This window comes from Pinus tabuliformis, chromosome 4_1 (assembly GCF_031772625.1).
Source record: "Pinus tabuliformis cultivar Carrire ecotype Pingquan chromosome 4_1, CPIR1, whole genome shotgun sequence".
Lineage (NCBI taxonomy): Eukaryota > Viridiplantae > Streptophyta > Pinopsida > Pinales > Pinaceae > Pinus > Pinus tabuliformis.
In genome coordinates this window covers 186820926-186836982 of record NC_142303.1, presented here as the reverse complement: position 1 = coordinate 186836982, position 16057 = coordinate 186820926, and the positions used below count along the sequence as shown (strand labels likewise).

General features: G+C 37.0%; 1 protein-coding gene across 1 annotated transcript in view; it reads left to right on the top strand.

Annotated features, from left to right (window-relative positions):
• The first annotated feature begins 1187 nt into the window (after window positions 1-1187).
• The window catches only part of LOC149174832 (cysteine-rich receptor-like protein kinase 7), a 68692-nt gene continuing 53822 nt past the window's right edge, over window positions 1188-16057 (top strand). Inside the window, exon 1 of the mRNA XM_089422697.1 lies at window positions 1188-2236. Coding sequence (XP_089278823.1) covers window positions 1201-2236 — 1036 coding nt within the window. The 5' untranslated portion in view covers window positions 1188-1200. The remainder of the gene's footprint in view (window positions 2237-16057) is intronic.

The following is a 16057-nucleotide window of genomic DNA, read 5'->3' as shown; positions in this document are numbered from 1 at the left end:
GGGCACTCTAAGAAGAAGTGGTTTTCATCCTTAATGGAAGATCCTTTCCATCCATGGTGTTTTAGGAACTGCCCAACTACCTGTTTCACTATGGAGCTCATGAGAATTCGTTCTAATATTTGCTATATTAATTTTCTTCTTTGAGCTAGTTAAAATAGAGAGATACTTTTGATCTTCTACACTGGGGTTGATGACCTTCTTATAATAACTTAATTTTCTTTTAGCCGCTAAATCTTTCTCACACCACATTCTTTCTTTGAACTTAGAAGTAACAATATATTTAATGCTATTAATGTTTTGCAATGCATCATTCTCGTTAATCTCCCAATAGTTTAACCAGGCCCTTGTGTCTTTATGCCACCCCTGATTGAGCCTTAGGTGGTTTTGGTTGGAATTTAAAGCTAGCTTAGGAAGTCTATGATCGTCTATGTTATTGAGTTTGTGCTTGTACAACAGAAGCCTAATCATAGCTAGGCTCTCAATAGGGGAAAGACCTGCTTCTATAAGGAGAATATGATAGGGTGTATTGCTTTTAATTTTCAGGTTATAAGTTATAAAAGACTTATGGATTTGCTCAATCTTTCTCCATGATTCTCTGGAGATGCTGCAACCCCAAACCTCACAGCCACATAAGATAACAAGAGTGACTAAAATTTTTATTTTTTTATTTTATATATATTTTAATCAATGTGATATTAGTATTTATCAATTTTATTATAATATAGTCATATAAATTAAATAAATGATAAATAATAATAAAACATAAATTTATAATATGCACTTATCTCTTAATACATCTCACATAACCAAAATTAAAATATTCATAAAAATTAATTAAATTAAAATTTTATAATAATAATAATAATATATGAACGGAATATATATACACTTAATAACACACTAGTGACTAATTAAACAAACTTATCCAATTCTATAAAACTCCTCCAAAAATTAATTACCAATATAAATATCGAGATTATAATTAAAAAAGAAAAAGTAAATAAAGAAAATCAAGGATATACATCAATTTGACTGCGCATAATTCACGCGTCCTGACACAATCGACCTCTTGGTTTCCAGTCACTCGGATTCCCTCTTTTGAGAGAGTAAGGTGACGTCAGACCAAGATATTTCAATTATAAGTATTGACGGGTCGCGCAGTATGAGGTTCTTATTGATTAACAACATTCGCAGAATAGCATGAATTTTTGTAGCAGCACTGCTACGTCTATTCACGGTCTCCAGTGTTCGACGACAATCAGAATCGTAACGAAAATTAACTTTCCTGCAAGGGATTCTGCAGCCTCTCTCTTGATCGGCCAAACAATTAACCTACTCTACTTTATTATTCTTCTTCTGGCCTTCATCAATATTACTCTTCGTGGACAGATTTGCAACGCAGTGACAGAGACGCCCATAACTATATGCGATAGCGGCAACTATACAGAAGACACTACGTTTAAGAGCAATCTGATTACTCTCTTTGATAGTTTTGGTCAAGGGGCGAGACAAACTGGGTTTAACACCTCTGTTTCTGGCGGAGTATATGGCCTCTTCCAGTGCAGGGCAGACGTAACAGTCGACCAATGCTACAGTTGCTTGCAATTGGCAAGCACTAACATCCTACAAAACTGTTGGAGAACCGTTGGCGCTCGTACTTACCCTTTTCACTGCTTCTTACGTTATCAAAACTACAGTTTCGTCGGAATAATGCAGACACATGTTGGGGCTAATTACGCGGAGCCATTCGGCGGGGACACGGGTGTCTTTATCCCGACTGACTTTCAAGCGTCTGCTAAGAATCTCTTAAACAAATTGTCAGGGGAAGCAGCAAATGACCCGAAACGATCTGCTTACGGTACTGCCCTAGACTCGTTTTCTCAAACGATTTACGGTCTGGTCCAGTGCACCAGAGATATAAACACAGACAACTGCAACACATGTCTAGCCATCTCGATCAATCGCATATTCACATCTAATCCGACTGCAGGAGTTCAGTATTTTAGCCGAAGCTGCATACTTCGCTATGAAATATATCCATTCTATAATTCGAGTCTGCAGCTTCCAGCAGTCCCTCCAGGAGGGGCAGCTAATTATAGTCCACAGAAAAAGTCTTCAGACGAAAGAACATACATAATTTTAGGTGTTGTGGGTGCGTTGGTTCTCGGGTTAATCATAGGCGCGTTCGCAACGGCGAGAAGACTGAAGTCTGCCATAGCTCCAAGGGGATACCAAGGTATTACTGCCACATCATTCATTCTATGAACTTGTTAGGTATTGCATGTTATATAGCAAATACTAATCTAAACCCGCGGTTTGATTGAATGTTCAATGCATTTTTAGATTTATCAAACCTTTAGATAGACAGGTGTGGATGGTTTTGTATAAAGATGTTTTCCTAAACAATATAGAATCAGGATTATTGCAAATGATTTCAAAATTTTCACTTTTACTTAGCTTCAGCGAGACAAAAGATCAAAAGGTTTAAGTTTATTGAAGTTTATAGGTTTTCAAAAATCCATAATTATAAGTTATATTCAAAGTTCTCACAATCGGATCGAAGAATGATTATCCCTTGAAACTTTAATCAATCCGCTAATTATGAAAGAGAAAAGGTATGTCTGCCACATATCATGTGTTCGTAGGTGTTGAATATATATATTTTTAACCAAAACGAGTAGAGATTATATTAAAGTGAAGCTGCCGTCGAATCCGGGAGTGAAATAATTTCGGACCTTTAATGTTCAAAAATGGCCAAGTACAGCCTTTCTGATCTGCAATTGATCTAAAGCGAGGCTTAGACAGTCTCACTTTTGAGCTGCATCTTTCAAAAACTATGTTTAGAACTAACGAATTAAACACAATCATACAAAATAAGATAAGATTTTAACATTCATTTGTATTATGATAAAGTTTGATAATTTTTTAAAGATATTTACAAATATATATTTAGAACTTGTTTTTTTGTTGTGAATTGTCAAATAGGAGAAAGTTAAATAAGTAATTTAGATATTGCTTTTCTTGATATAAGATACCTACCACTAGATGTTTCTTTCTCATTAATGTTACCATTATGTGCTACGCAACTTGGTTACCATAATAAAGTTTGATAATTTAAAGAGATTTACAAATATATATTTAGAACTTGTTTTTTGTTGTGAGTTGTCAAATAGGAAAAAGTTTAAGTTATTTAAATATTGCTTTTCTTGATATATGATGCCTACCATTAGATGTTTCCTTCTAATTAGATGTTATCATTATGTGCTAGGCAACCTGCCTACAGGCTTAGTTGGAAAGCATCTCATGCTTTGTGCGTCCCGTTTAAGTGTGAAGCCATGGCTTAAATATTTTTAGATGTTGTTGGAGTTGAGGTGATGTGATGTTGATTGTTGATGAAGTAGGTGGTGCTTACATAGCCTGGGGTGGAATGGACCCTAACTCTAGATGTTACTATGCTAAAACTGATGAATGTAAAGCAGGTGCCCACTAAATCAGAGTGGGAGGGCACTTCTTCAAAGGGATGATCGTGATATAAAAACTCATGGATTCTAGGTGGGGTATGGAGACACTATAAATGTGTTGCACACTTTGCAACATAAGCGGTCATGGATGTTGTAGATGTTGGGATGAGGCAAAGAAACTAAGATGTGTGAAGAAAAATATAAATATTAACAAAAAAAAGTGAATGTAGAATGGCTAGAAAATAAAAGGATATAGCGGCTGGAAAATAGGGAGCATGCTAATAGCAAAAATTTAGAGCATAAAAAAAACATTTAGATTAGGCCTTAAGGAGTAACTTGCTCCGATACCAATTGATCTTAGGTGAGGCTTAGAGAGCCTCACCTCTCAGCTGGATCTTCCAAAAACTCTGGTCAGAATTAATGAATCAAACACAATCACTCAAAATAAGATAAAACTTTAACATTCATTGTATTATCATAAGATTTGATAACCTTTTAAAAAAATTTACAAATACTTCCAAACAAAAAAAAGCTAAATACATTATTTAGATATTACTTTTCTTAATATAAATTATAAATATTTCCTTAATATTATATTATCAGCCAGGCAACCTGGCTACCCACTTTCTCAAAGTACTATGTTTGGCACTGTAGATTCTAATAAACTGATTTAATTAAAAATTTAAATTTGCAAAACATAAACCAGGATAGTAGATCAACTAGTTCCGAACATGCTTATCTCTCAGATTTCTCGGTTTCTGTAAGCCTGTAAGCCTGTTGGCATGATGAACTGAGACTTTCTCTGTTGATGCGTCTCTTGCTTCTTCCCGTCAGTTTTCTTGGATTCTATAGGCTTCATGCATCCTACCAGCTAAGATTGAACCCCGATCTTCCTCAACTCAAACACTGGCGTTTAGCTATTGTCCAGGATACCACCATAACGCTAATCTCCAGCGTCGGCGCCCGTGAGGGGTGGAAAAGAATAGATATTGCATATTGTTGACAACTAACGCATGAGAATTTAAATCAAGGGCTTTGATAAACCTTGAGCGGAATATCCTGTGTGAATTAGATTACACCCAGCCGGATATCCCTGAGTTTGAGTAATCGCTCTTATATTCTTCTGATTCCCAAATATTCATAGAATCTGCAATCAACTTAAAAAGATGTGAGTGACCGTATTAAACACTTTTTTAGATTTACTACACCCTTTAATACAGAGGTCCACACACTGACAATTGATAAGTCACAACAGAGAGTACATAAGTGATATGTATCATAGCTGTATGATATATCTTGAAATTTTCAGTTTGAGGTAAAATAATTTTTTTAAGTAATTTTTTTGAAATTTAAATTATATGTTGGAAGGTATATTACAGGCTTATCAAGAAGCTCACAAACAGAGTGTTGACAAATCAGGAAGCCTATAATTTTTTATAAAATAATATTTTTCCCTTATTTAAATTATAGGTTCGAATGTATAATTACACGGTTATCAAGCAGCTCACAAACAGATTGTTCATAAATCACGAAATTGTAGGATATATTTGGAGAAGCTCAGTATAATTATTTTAAATTTTATTTATTTTTTAAATTCTATTTTATATATATTAAATTTTAATTATTTTTGATATTTTATTATTTATATATATATTAAAGAAGTTACAATTTTGTTTTAAAAACAGTAAAAATTTTGACAAAATTTTAAAAAAATTTGGTAAATTTATTTGAAAATCCAAATTACAACAGTTTTAAATACTTTTAAATTTTTAATAGTGCTAAGTCTATTTTTAATATAAAAATAATAATTTAAACATTTTTATAATTAAATATTTTGAAAAACAAATCTTTATAATATAAAATATAAAATAAAATATAAAATAAAAATAATAAAAATTAATTTGAAACCTCAATTGTGATAGATTTTTCAAAAAAAATATAAAATGAGAATCAGAACTGATAACATACTGCAAGCATAATAAGATGCACAATATCGCAGTTTGCCAGATTAAGTTTTCTGGCGACAATTAAGGACTAGGCGGTTACATGTTTAGATTTTTTATTTTTTTTATAAAAGTTAATAGGGTAATCATGAACCTTGAGGTTGAACAGGAGGAAAGTAGACTATAAAAGTTTAAAAAATTACTATGATTAAAGGATTCTAAACAGGAGGAAAGTAGACTATAAAAGTTTAAAAAATTACTATGATTAAAGGATTCTAAAGTTGGTTGGCCAAAAGACTATGAAAATTTAAAAAATTACTATCACAAAAGATTGCAGAGTTAATTGGCTAGTGGAATCCGTCCGAAGCTTGAGCTTGAATGCTCAGATGATAAACCCTCTAAACCCTTCACCAAGTCTGGTTGGGATTCGATGGGCATTGAGATATCAACTTGTGCGAGATCTAACTGTTTTGAAACTATTATCGGTGTGAAGCAAGCTATGGTAAGACACAATGTCTGGTCTCATTGATTAAGAGAAACATTGTTCTCATTGATTGAGAGAAGCATTGTTTTCCTAGTGATTTTCTGATTCATTAAATATTCATTAAAAAAAAATACCGTCTGTTTGGTGACTCATTTACTAAACATATATGGTAGTCAGTCATTGGTAGAATGACTAAGTCTCTTTGTAGAGAGAAAAAAACACCTTCCCATAAGAAACTGTTAGTTCCTAAGTCAACAACCTAGAAACAATCCCTGTTCTCTCAAATGTAAATAAGAATAATTATGGTGTGCTCAAAATTAATTAAAAATAGCTGTGAATTGCAGTGACAGTTAAATCTAGGATTAGGAGAAACAAAACAATAAAATGTTTTTCCTATTTCCTGTAGAAGATTAGCTCCAGGCCCAGCAAGCCACCAGCATCCCTGGAGAGTTCTTCAACCCTACAAAATGTTAACCTTATCCAAGAAAGATAATATGATTACAAAAGTCACGAAAGTTTCATGTACCATAAGCAGCATTAAACAGAAACTAACCATGAAATTTTCATGTAACCACAAGGAGCATTAAATTAACCATGAAAAAACTCCTAGAATTCTTATGAACCATTTCCGAGCCATCCATTCCTGCCAAAAAAAAATAACGTATTGTGTTTGCAAATAGGTGAACGTGAGGATGTAGAATACGAACTCCAAGCAAACTAGATTATTTTGGACAAGTAGAAAATTACAATTTTACATGGAATCGCACAGAAGCAAGGTTTAATACTAGTTATAGAAGGGGTCGAGAAAACCAGAAGTTTTCCACAAAGCTTTTCAAAAGAATAACCATACTGGAAACAGTCAAGAGGATCTATATATATATATATTACTTCGTAACAACAGTAAATTTCTCGGGTAGGCTGGCTAATAATCAACTTTTAAGAAAATACAAAAGTAAAATATGCATAGGACTAGGTGTTACAACCAACAATCAGAGGAGGCTCTTGCACTTTGGAAATGAGTGAAAATATGCTTGGATAAAGGTTACAAAACTTTGAATATAGTAGGTGATTCCAAGTTAATCATCCAAAAATGTATTAAGATTCTCTAGAATGCCACTTACTTGGAAGAAAAAACTTTCTCAATCATGGTAAGGATCACATACATGTTAAATTTTTTTGAGAAAGTTCACTTGTTCCCTGTGTTGCGTGCCAACAACCACCTAGCGGACAGTCAAGCTAATGCAGGAGTTATAGTAGGAATCGGTCGAATTTGCATAAACCATCATATTAAATCATGTCCCATCCCCTGATCGAAGGTTTTTGGACGACGCTATATACTCGGGGTATGGGTCGTCGGAGCATTAAGGAAGTAGTTAAGAAGGCTAACTCTCCAAGGCGTCTCAGTGCGATGGTAGTTAAGAAGGATAGTCCCTTGAGGTACCTTCGTTGTATCTTGGATACAGGGTGAGTAGGTGGTGAGTTAATTTATAGTTGTGGCATCGTCAAACGACAATTCATGTATGTGGACTGGTTGGTGATGAGGCATCATTTTCTCGCTAGAATTTGCAGTATAACTGATTCCCATGGGGATGAAGGAACCATCGCTTCTTGATTTTGGTTCATGTATGTGGACAGGTTGGTGATGAGGCATCATTTTCTCGCTGGAATTTGCAGTATAACTGATTCCCTTGAGGATGAAGGAACCATCGCTTCTTGATTTTGGTTTTGGACGATGGAAAACATGGAAGGAATATGAATTGACAAGACTCTACACTATTCCGCATTTATGAAATACAGGCTTGGGAGGAATGTCGGGATGGATCAGGTCGTTATATACCTCAGCTGGCTCTGGTCAATTAACCGCAGGATCTTCATGGCACAGAAGTGTCTTGCTGCAAAATTGTCATCTATGAGAAATGTTAGTGGGGGAGGATCTGGTCTTGGAAGCTCGGGGTTTGGCCATGGCGTGTGGCATGTAAGAGTTGAGAGCCTGGTGGAGGGCTATTGCAAGCAAGTGGTTAAGGAAATTGTCAAAGAATTGAACGAAAACATGGCGGTCATTTATACCCAATTATTTGGGTTGGGTAAAGACTGGGAACTAATGCAAAAAACCATGGAAGTCCTCTGCATGGATGTTTTGAGTGTCCAACTAAAGGTTGATAATATTGAAATCAAGGTGGAGACAACCACGTTTGGAGCTTTAAAGGAAGTGTCCATGGTTGGAAATTCATCGGCCATAATGCTGATAATGTCGAGGAGGCTACTGTGAGGGCTCTCGAAGAAGACAAGGATGTTGTTGTTGCTGTTGTGAAGGTCCAGGAAGAAGAAGAAGAGATTGAAATGGAGGAACTGAACAAGTCTGTGGGTGAGCCTGTGGGTGATGATGTCGAGACTGCCAGTAGTTGATTGTGTTTTCTTTAATCTCCATTTATGCAATATTGTTGTATAGAATATGCAGGAATTTTTTGGAGAATATATAGCTATAGTTTTCCCAATAGAATATATGTAAATAATGGGGGTTGCAAGAAGGTCCATACTCAATGTAAGGAGAGGGAAGATGCAGATAGAACAAGTCTGAATTTTGTAAGGGACCTGGCCCATTTCCAGTCATTATAATGAAATGTTATCCCTTCCTTAAAAAAAACAACAAAGAATCTGTTATATAACACAAGGTTGGCTTCCACAACTTGCCAATTTAGAGATAATAGAAACAATAACAATTGTAAGTGCATACAAATGCTATCCAACAATTTTATACATCATACACTTGAAGATGCATGACACCAATATGAGTAGAAAAACTTGTCAAAGTTAGAAATGTTGTCTACCAAACCCTACTAGTAGGGTAATTCTTTTACAAAAAACTAGATATGTATTAGTAACTAAATTATGTCATAGGGACATCTATAATCCTGGTTTCAACTACCCAGCAAACTAGTTATGGCTTTAGCCTTAGACAAAAGACAATAAAACCCTATGAAAATCATGGCTTTGCTACCCACCTGAATTAACATCTACAAGGTTTCCAAGGTGGTGTGATCTAGTCATAAGAACCTGGTAAACAAAATAAATTCGAAGTAAGAATAACGTTGAATGGCCATGCATCAGAGCTCCTAGAAAAGAACAAATATTTGGTTAACGGATTGGTAAGAACAAGAAAATACTAACATGTGCTAGTAAAAAATTATTTGAGATTAGTATTGTAGGTAGATAGGTAAGAAAAACAAAAAAAAATGACAATAGAAAGGTCAACAAGATCATTGTTAGCTTGGAAGGTCTCCTTACTGGTCACATAGTAGCCATTATGTCATTAGAGCAAGGGTTAGTCACGCCCAATTTGTAGGGAAACTTAGGTATAAGAGAAGAGAAAAATCCATGTAGGTATTAGTTCTGAGAGAACCCCTGTAAACCAGTTATAAGAAATCAAAGCCAATCGCTAATGACAACGAAATGGGAGCAACCTGCAGTAAGGAAAACCCGGTAAATTACATTTGTGAACAAAAAGAAGAAGAATGTAAACGATATTAGAAGAAGAATCTAACTGAAGTGCAGAACAAATTACCCGTAATGACAGAGAAATAGGGACATCTAAGGTTGATTGTAGAAAACCCACAGTGAACTGCAAGAAGCAAATGAGTAATAGTAACGCCGTGGAAGAGGGTTGGTAGTTACCCCATAACCAACCCTAAATATTTACCACTATCTAATTGACCCAAGACATATCAAGGGCTAAGCTTGTTTACAAGTGTTGCACGTTGGCCTAACTTAGTAGACAAGCGAGAATTCTCGAGAGACTTCTAGAGCTAGGGGCTTAGCACTTAGCACCCAACCCAAAAATATGACCTTAATTACAACCATTATAATGAATGACCATAATAATAGGTAAGAATTGATAATGTGTCACTCAAAAGAATGACATATCTAAACTTGAATTGTATTGAAAAAGATTATTAATATTAATAAGTGAATTTTCAAAGAAACCCCTCTGCACGGTCATTGTGAATCCATCATTATAGAGAATGAATTAATTCTTGCATGCTAGAATTTAATCATATATTATGTGACGCTTGTAGCAATAAATATGTATAAATAAATAAAAGAGTTGTGTTTTACAATGGGGATGTTTCACGGGGTATCAGAGCCACGGTTCCAACATTGCGGTATGTTTGGGGAAATAGGAGAGTAGGGAAATTTGTTCATGTTTACAGAGAGGAAGCATGATCAGGAGAGGAGTTGAAAATACACCAAATGTCATTACATCAATAGGAGAAGGGCCATTTCCATTTGCAGAAGGTAACCTAGAGATGTGAGTTTAACTAGGAGAGGAATATGAAAATACAAGTTTCATTATTCGAAACAATTCATCAATTAAAAATTGAAATTGCAAGATTGAGGGCTGATAATGAAAGGTTGATGCAAGAACAATAAAGGTTTATGAAAAGTCTTTCAGACCAACAAAACCATAGACATCCCATCCTAATCCCTAACCATGGAAATGGGTTTGGGGCACACAGGCCAAGAGATGACAATACAAAATCTGAAGGTTATGAAGAAGATAGTGAGGTGGAATATGGAAACGTGTCTGGTTAAAAAGGTATTATGAGACAAAAAACTGAATTACAGGGAGGATTTAAGAAAATTATATCCCTTATGTTCAATGGTGAGGTAGAAGAAGTCGTTGAAGCCTGGTTGATTCATATGAACAAATATTTTCAGATTTACGAGTATGAAAACACTTTGAAGGATTGGTTGATGATTTATTAGTTACAGTTGCACCTCATGTAGATCAAAATATTGTTCCATCTATAGTATCCAATTTACCGGATCCTTTCCATCAAACTTCCTCATATCACCTTTTCTTGATTTTAGGAGCTCGATATTGAAACGACTATAACTGTAATTTCAAATCTCCAAGTTCTGAAATTATATCCTGCAATAGCCCTTTGAGTCTTATTTCTAACCCCGCAAGTCTGATCAAGATTAGATTGTGCAAGGAAGAATTATGTCAAATCTCCCATGATGACCTGATTATAGACCGATTTTGTAGAGAGAACTTGTACAAAGTGCCACATGTCATTGTTTCAACATTAGGAACTGAAACTGATACACAGAAAACTACATTCCATCCTATTTCTGAAAAATCTTACGAAATTGCAATTTGATGCTCAAAGAGAAAGTTGGGAGGATTTTCCCAAGGTCACCTGTTTAGGATGTAATTCGGGAGCCTCCAGAAACCCTAAATGTCTTGGACTGTATCTTCGAAACTATAGTGAAACAAGATCTGCAATTTGGGCCCGAGCTTCACCAAAATTGTGGCTCAAATGGGTTTTAATTTTAGAGTCTGAAACTTCACAGGAAAATAAGTATAGCGAAAATTCCACAAAGACCTATTTGAGATGGAATTCTAGAGTATTCAAAAACCCTAACTTCATCATATCATATCTCCAAAAATATAGCGAGATAAGATCTGAAGCTTGGACTCGAGGTGCAGAACGATTTTCGGTCAAATTGGTTTTTGTTTTAGCTTCTGAAACTTTGTAGTGAAAAAGTTATAGTGAAACTTCCACGATGATCTGTTTGGAGTAGCGAAACCCTAGAATCCAAAGCTCTAATACCAAATGTTATGAAACCAACTCTAAAAAATATAGAAAAGAGAGATAAACACCTTAGAATTCAACCTCTTCGAGGGGGCAACCTCCTTTACATTACACGAATTAAGAATTCTTATATGATACAAATGACAAGACCTCCTTTCTATATATAAGAGTCTAAGGGGTCATAATATAATCAGAGATGACATAACAATAATAATGTAAGGGGACAATAATAACAATATGGGGACTACATGGACACAATAATATAATAAGGGGGTTTTACTAATAACAACAAGGGGTTACACTAGTAGTATAATGACCTAACAAAAAAGGAACGTTAGACACAGGGTTTTGTTGTAGTGAGCTTGCATAAAATTTACTAAGAAATGAATGAAGACTCATAGATGGGTCATGTATTTGATTTCAATCTATAGGGTATAAAAACTTATCTTGCTCTAGAGATGCATACCTACAACACAAGCAAGGAAACATAGAGAAAAACATCAACTCTAATGTATGCAAATATATATGACAAGTTAGTCCATACACAGTTTAATCACATATTCATAATAATATTGGGTGTAGTTAGTGATCACCTTGTCTCAAATATCCATGGAAAATAAACTTTGTTCGCAATGTGGAAAACAATGATAAAATTGTGCGAGAATAATAGTGACCATAGGAAGCCGACACTCAAGGATAAACTTCGACATATTAAGATGCAAAAGAATGACACTATTCCACAACATATGATCAAGTTCACACAATGGCATGATGAACTTGGTGGGGTCAGTGTTAATGTACCTAAAGAAGACTTGGTAAGCCTAGCCATTCTAGGCCTTCCCAAGAGATGGCATAGCTATGAATATTTAGTGAATGGGAGGGAGAGACTACTAAATTGAGAGCGCTTATGGTCCAATTTGGTACAGTAGAAAATAAGGCAAAATACTAGAGATGGGACTTCATCCAAGGGTGAGGATAAAGAAAACTTTGTACTGGTTGGAGAGGAAAAGAGGGGAAAGGGACGAAATCTCAATCCAAACAAGAGTCCAGCCAAGGGGATAAGAAGAAATATTTGTCCAAATTTAAATGCCTCCATTGTCATGAATTCGTGCACTATGCCACAAAGTGTCCACACAAAAAGGAAAGAAAGAAGACCTTAGGAGGAGTAGCAAATGAAGCCTTAGATTCATAGTTCAAGCTTGACTTTACCTTATCTCATGCATGACCATCAAAGTGATTGGGAGCATGTGGTACTTGGATTCAAGTGCATCGTTCCACTTGACAAGGTTTAGAGACTTTTTAATTGGCCCAAAATAAAAAGACTTGCATATGCACATCAAGATGGGGGACAACGTAAGGTATATCGCAACCGGGTTTGGTAAAGCCACCTTTTAGAGGGAGTTAGGCTCCCCTCTCAGGATCAAGGATGTCATGTCTGTTCCGGGCCTAAAGAAAAATCTCATCTCTGTTGTAGTTTTGGAAAACCACGGTTATGATGTGATATTCAAAAAACAAAAGGCATTCCTCAGACATATAGCCATAAGACAGGTGAAGAAGATCGGTATTTGTGTGAAGAACATGTATAAGAAAGATATGGAAGACTCTCATTCATTAAGCACAAAGGTGTAGAGCCACAATGTAGGTAAAATTTCGCATAGAAGACTTAGCCATTTGCATCATGGCTCCATGAAGATTATGTAGCAAATAACCATAGGCCTCCCTAAAGGAGCACTTGAGGAGCGAGATGTATGCAAATAATGTACTTTGGGGAACTACAAAAAATCCACATTCCATGATCAGGATAACAAAGGGAATGTAATCCTTCAAAGGATGCACTCTGATGTCTCTAGACCTTTATCGACAGCCTCCACTGCCAAACACAAATATTTTACCATTTTTATTAATGACTTCTCATGGAAGTATTAGATCTTCTTCATGCAGAATAAAGATGAGAAATTCTCCAAGTTCTTAGAATTAAAGGCATTGGATGAGCAAGAAACTGACATGAAGGTGAAGGTTGTGTTGGCTTGTTGGGGCCTGACCCGGGTTCAGAAGTATTTTAGCCAAACAAATCCTGAAACTACCAGCCATTTCAGCAATAGTCCGCGAATCATGGACTGAGGTCTCACCCGAGGTAGTATGGGAGGGTGATGGAACCATGTTTTCGCACCCTAGGGATGTCTAGATGAAGTCTGGAAGGTTCGCGAACCAGTCCTACACGCTGTGCACAGCTGCCTGTTCAGTGCAACTACCTTCGTGTGGCTTGGATGATGAGCGCGACTGTTCTTTACCCTTTACAGTGCTTATTAGTATTATAGATCTTGAATTAAATTAAGTGGGCCCAATGTTTTCTTTTATCATTCAACATAAATAGACATGCGTGCAATTATAAATTGTAAACAGATGCATAAACACAAACAGAACAACAGCTATGTGATATTCAAAAACCAACTTATCTTTATTAATGTTTTTTCCAGTTACAATCCACTTCCTACCCTGTGCACACAGTTGCAGGGGTCTGCGTATGTAGCTTCGGACTCTACTTGGCCTCTATGCACATAGCTGCAGAGCCTCTTCTACTACTACGACCCGTGACTTGGACTTATAGACTCAGATCGAATATTACTTTCAAAAACCCATACACTTCAGATCTAAAACAAAAGCTAACTTCTACACTTAGAGCCTCACTCTATTTATACATTCCCATGGTCCGCGGTCCATGGGTAGGCCGACACCTTCTAGATTAAATTAAAATATATTAGGGTGGACTACCCTTTGACTTGACTCATTACAACTCACGGTCTGCACACTTCGTGGAGCCTTTACAATATCATTACCAAAAATTGTGGGCCTTAATCCCCAAAACCGTTACGTTGGGGATCCATAACCCAACAGGCCCCCAACACAAGCATTGTGACTCGTCCCGAGCCACTTGGCTGGTGAGGTGATCTTTGCGTGAAGTTCATCCAACAATCTTTGTGCTTCGCTTACATCCGCAACACATTCTTTCGTTGTCTGTTGTACTCGCTGTGCACGTATCTCTGAGGTTTCATTGTTAGGTGCAATTCTTTGCCTGAGTGCATATACGCCCTACATGTGTGCCAGTTTTCCCTTGATCTTGGCGGTGACCATGAATGCTTCCTCGAGCCAAGGTTGAATGTGTTCTTTAAGCACTGCTTCTTTTTGACGCACAACATCCACTTAGGCCTTTAGAGCCTAGGCCTCCCTCATCTTGGCCAGTCGCTGAGTAAGGGTGACCATCTGCATGGTCCCCTAGAAATTGTTGTAAGCGTGCTACAACTCCCATGCTTCTTTCTCTAACCGTTGGAGCATTGGGTCTTACTGTAGTGAAGTGAGGGTGACGAGTGATTAATCTAGCAAGCTAGTGCAATCTTGTATGGCGCACTCTATTGCTTCCAATCCTACTTGAATGGCATGGTGCCGCTGCTCTCTGACCTCCGGTGGTGTAGCGGGTTGCGCCTTCAGCCTCAGCTCTGTGATCTGCAAGTTGAGGTCCAACTGGATCCTCGTTGCTTCCTCCTTCACCTCACAGAATCCACTGGCCAATTTGTGGATCCGTATGCCTATTGGTAAGTCTGTTGCAATCTCAAGCTTGGGGACGCGGCGACATGCTTCCTCGATGATTTGCTCCAACTTCCATGTCTATGCTACTCCTTCATCGCATTCAAGGCTCAACTTCTTGATGTTGATTCGCTGTTCACTAAGCATCTGTACTGCATGTCCTTCCCTAGTGTGGAGCTCTTTCGTCGCTCCATCCTATAGTTGGAATAATATTTATTGTGGGAGGTCTACCAAGTTTAATCCAATTCCTTTGAGTTAGCCTACCACAGCTCTGTCCTCTGCGTTGTCTGCTGTTAGTGCTCCTTCCGGCAGCGCGACAGTACTAGCCATTTTGGCTCGCAACAATTTCTCAGTTGCTGACGTACCCGTAGCCCCGTAGGCAGCTACCATTCCCTACTGTGGCGGCTGTACCTAAAGTTCCTGTAGATGCATCCTGAGTGCCCCGAACATAGTGTGCTGCTCCGTCATTGCCTCCTGGAGTGCCTCCCTGGTGACTTCGCGAACTGTATCACTGATGTCGCATAGGAAACGAAACCATTTGTTGGCTTGTTGGGGCCTAACCCAGGTTCAGAAGTATTTCAGCCAAACAAATCCTGAAACTATTGGCCCTTTCGGCAATAGTCCATGAATCGCAGACTGAGGTCTCACCCAAGGTAGTATGGGAGGGTTTTGGAACCAGGTTTCTGCACCCTAGAGATGTCTAGATAAGGTCTAGAAGGTCCGTGAACCAATCCTGCACACTGTGTGCAACCGCCTATTCAGTGCAACTACATTCATGTGGCTTGGATGACGAGCATAACTGTTCTTTACCCTTTACAATGCTTATTAGTATTATAGATCTTGAATTAAATTAAGTGGGCCCAATGCTTTCCTTTATCATTCAACATAAATAGACATGCGCGCAATTATAAACTATAAATATATGCATAAACAGAAATAGAGCAACAACTATGGATATTCCAAAACCAACTTATCTTTATTAATTCTTTT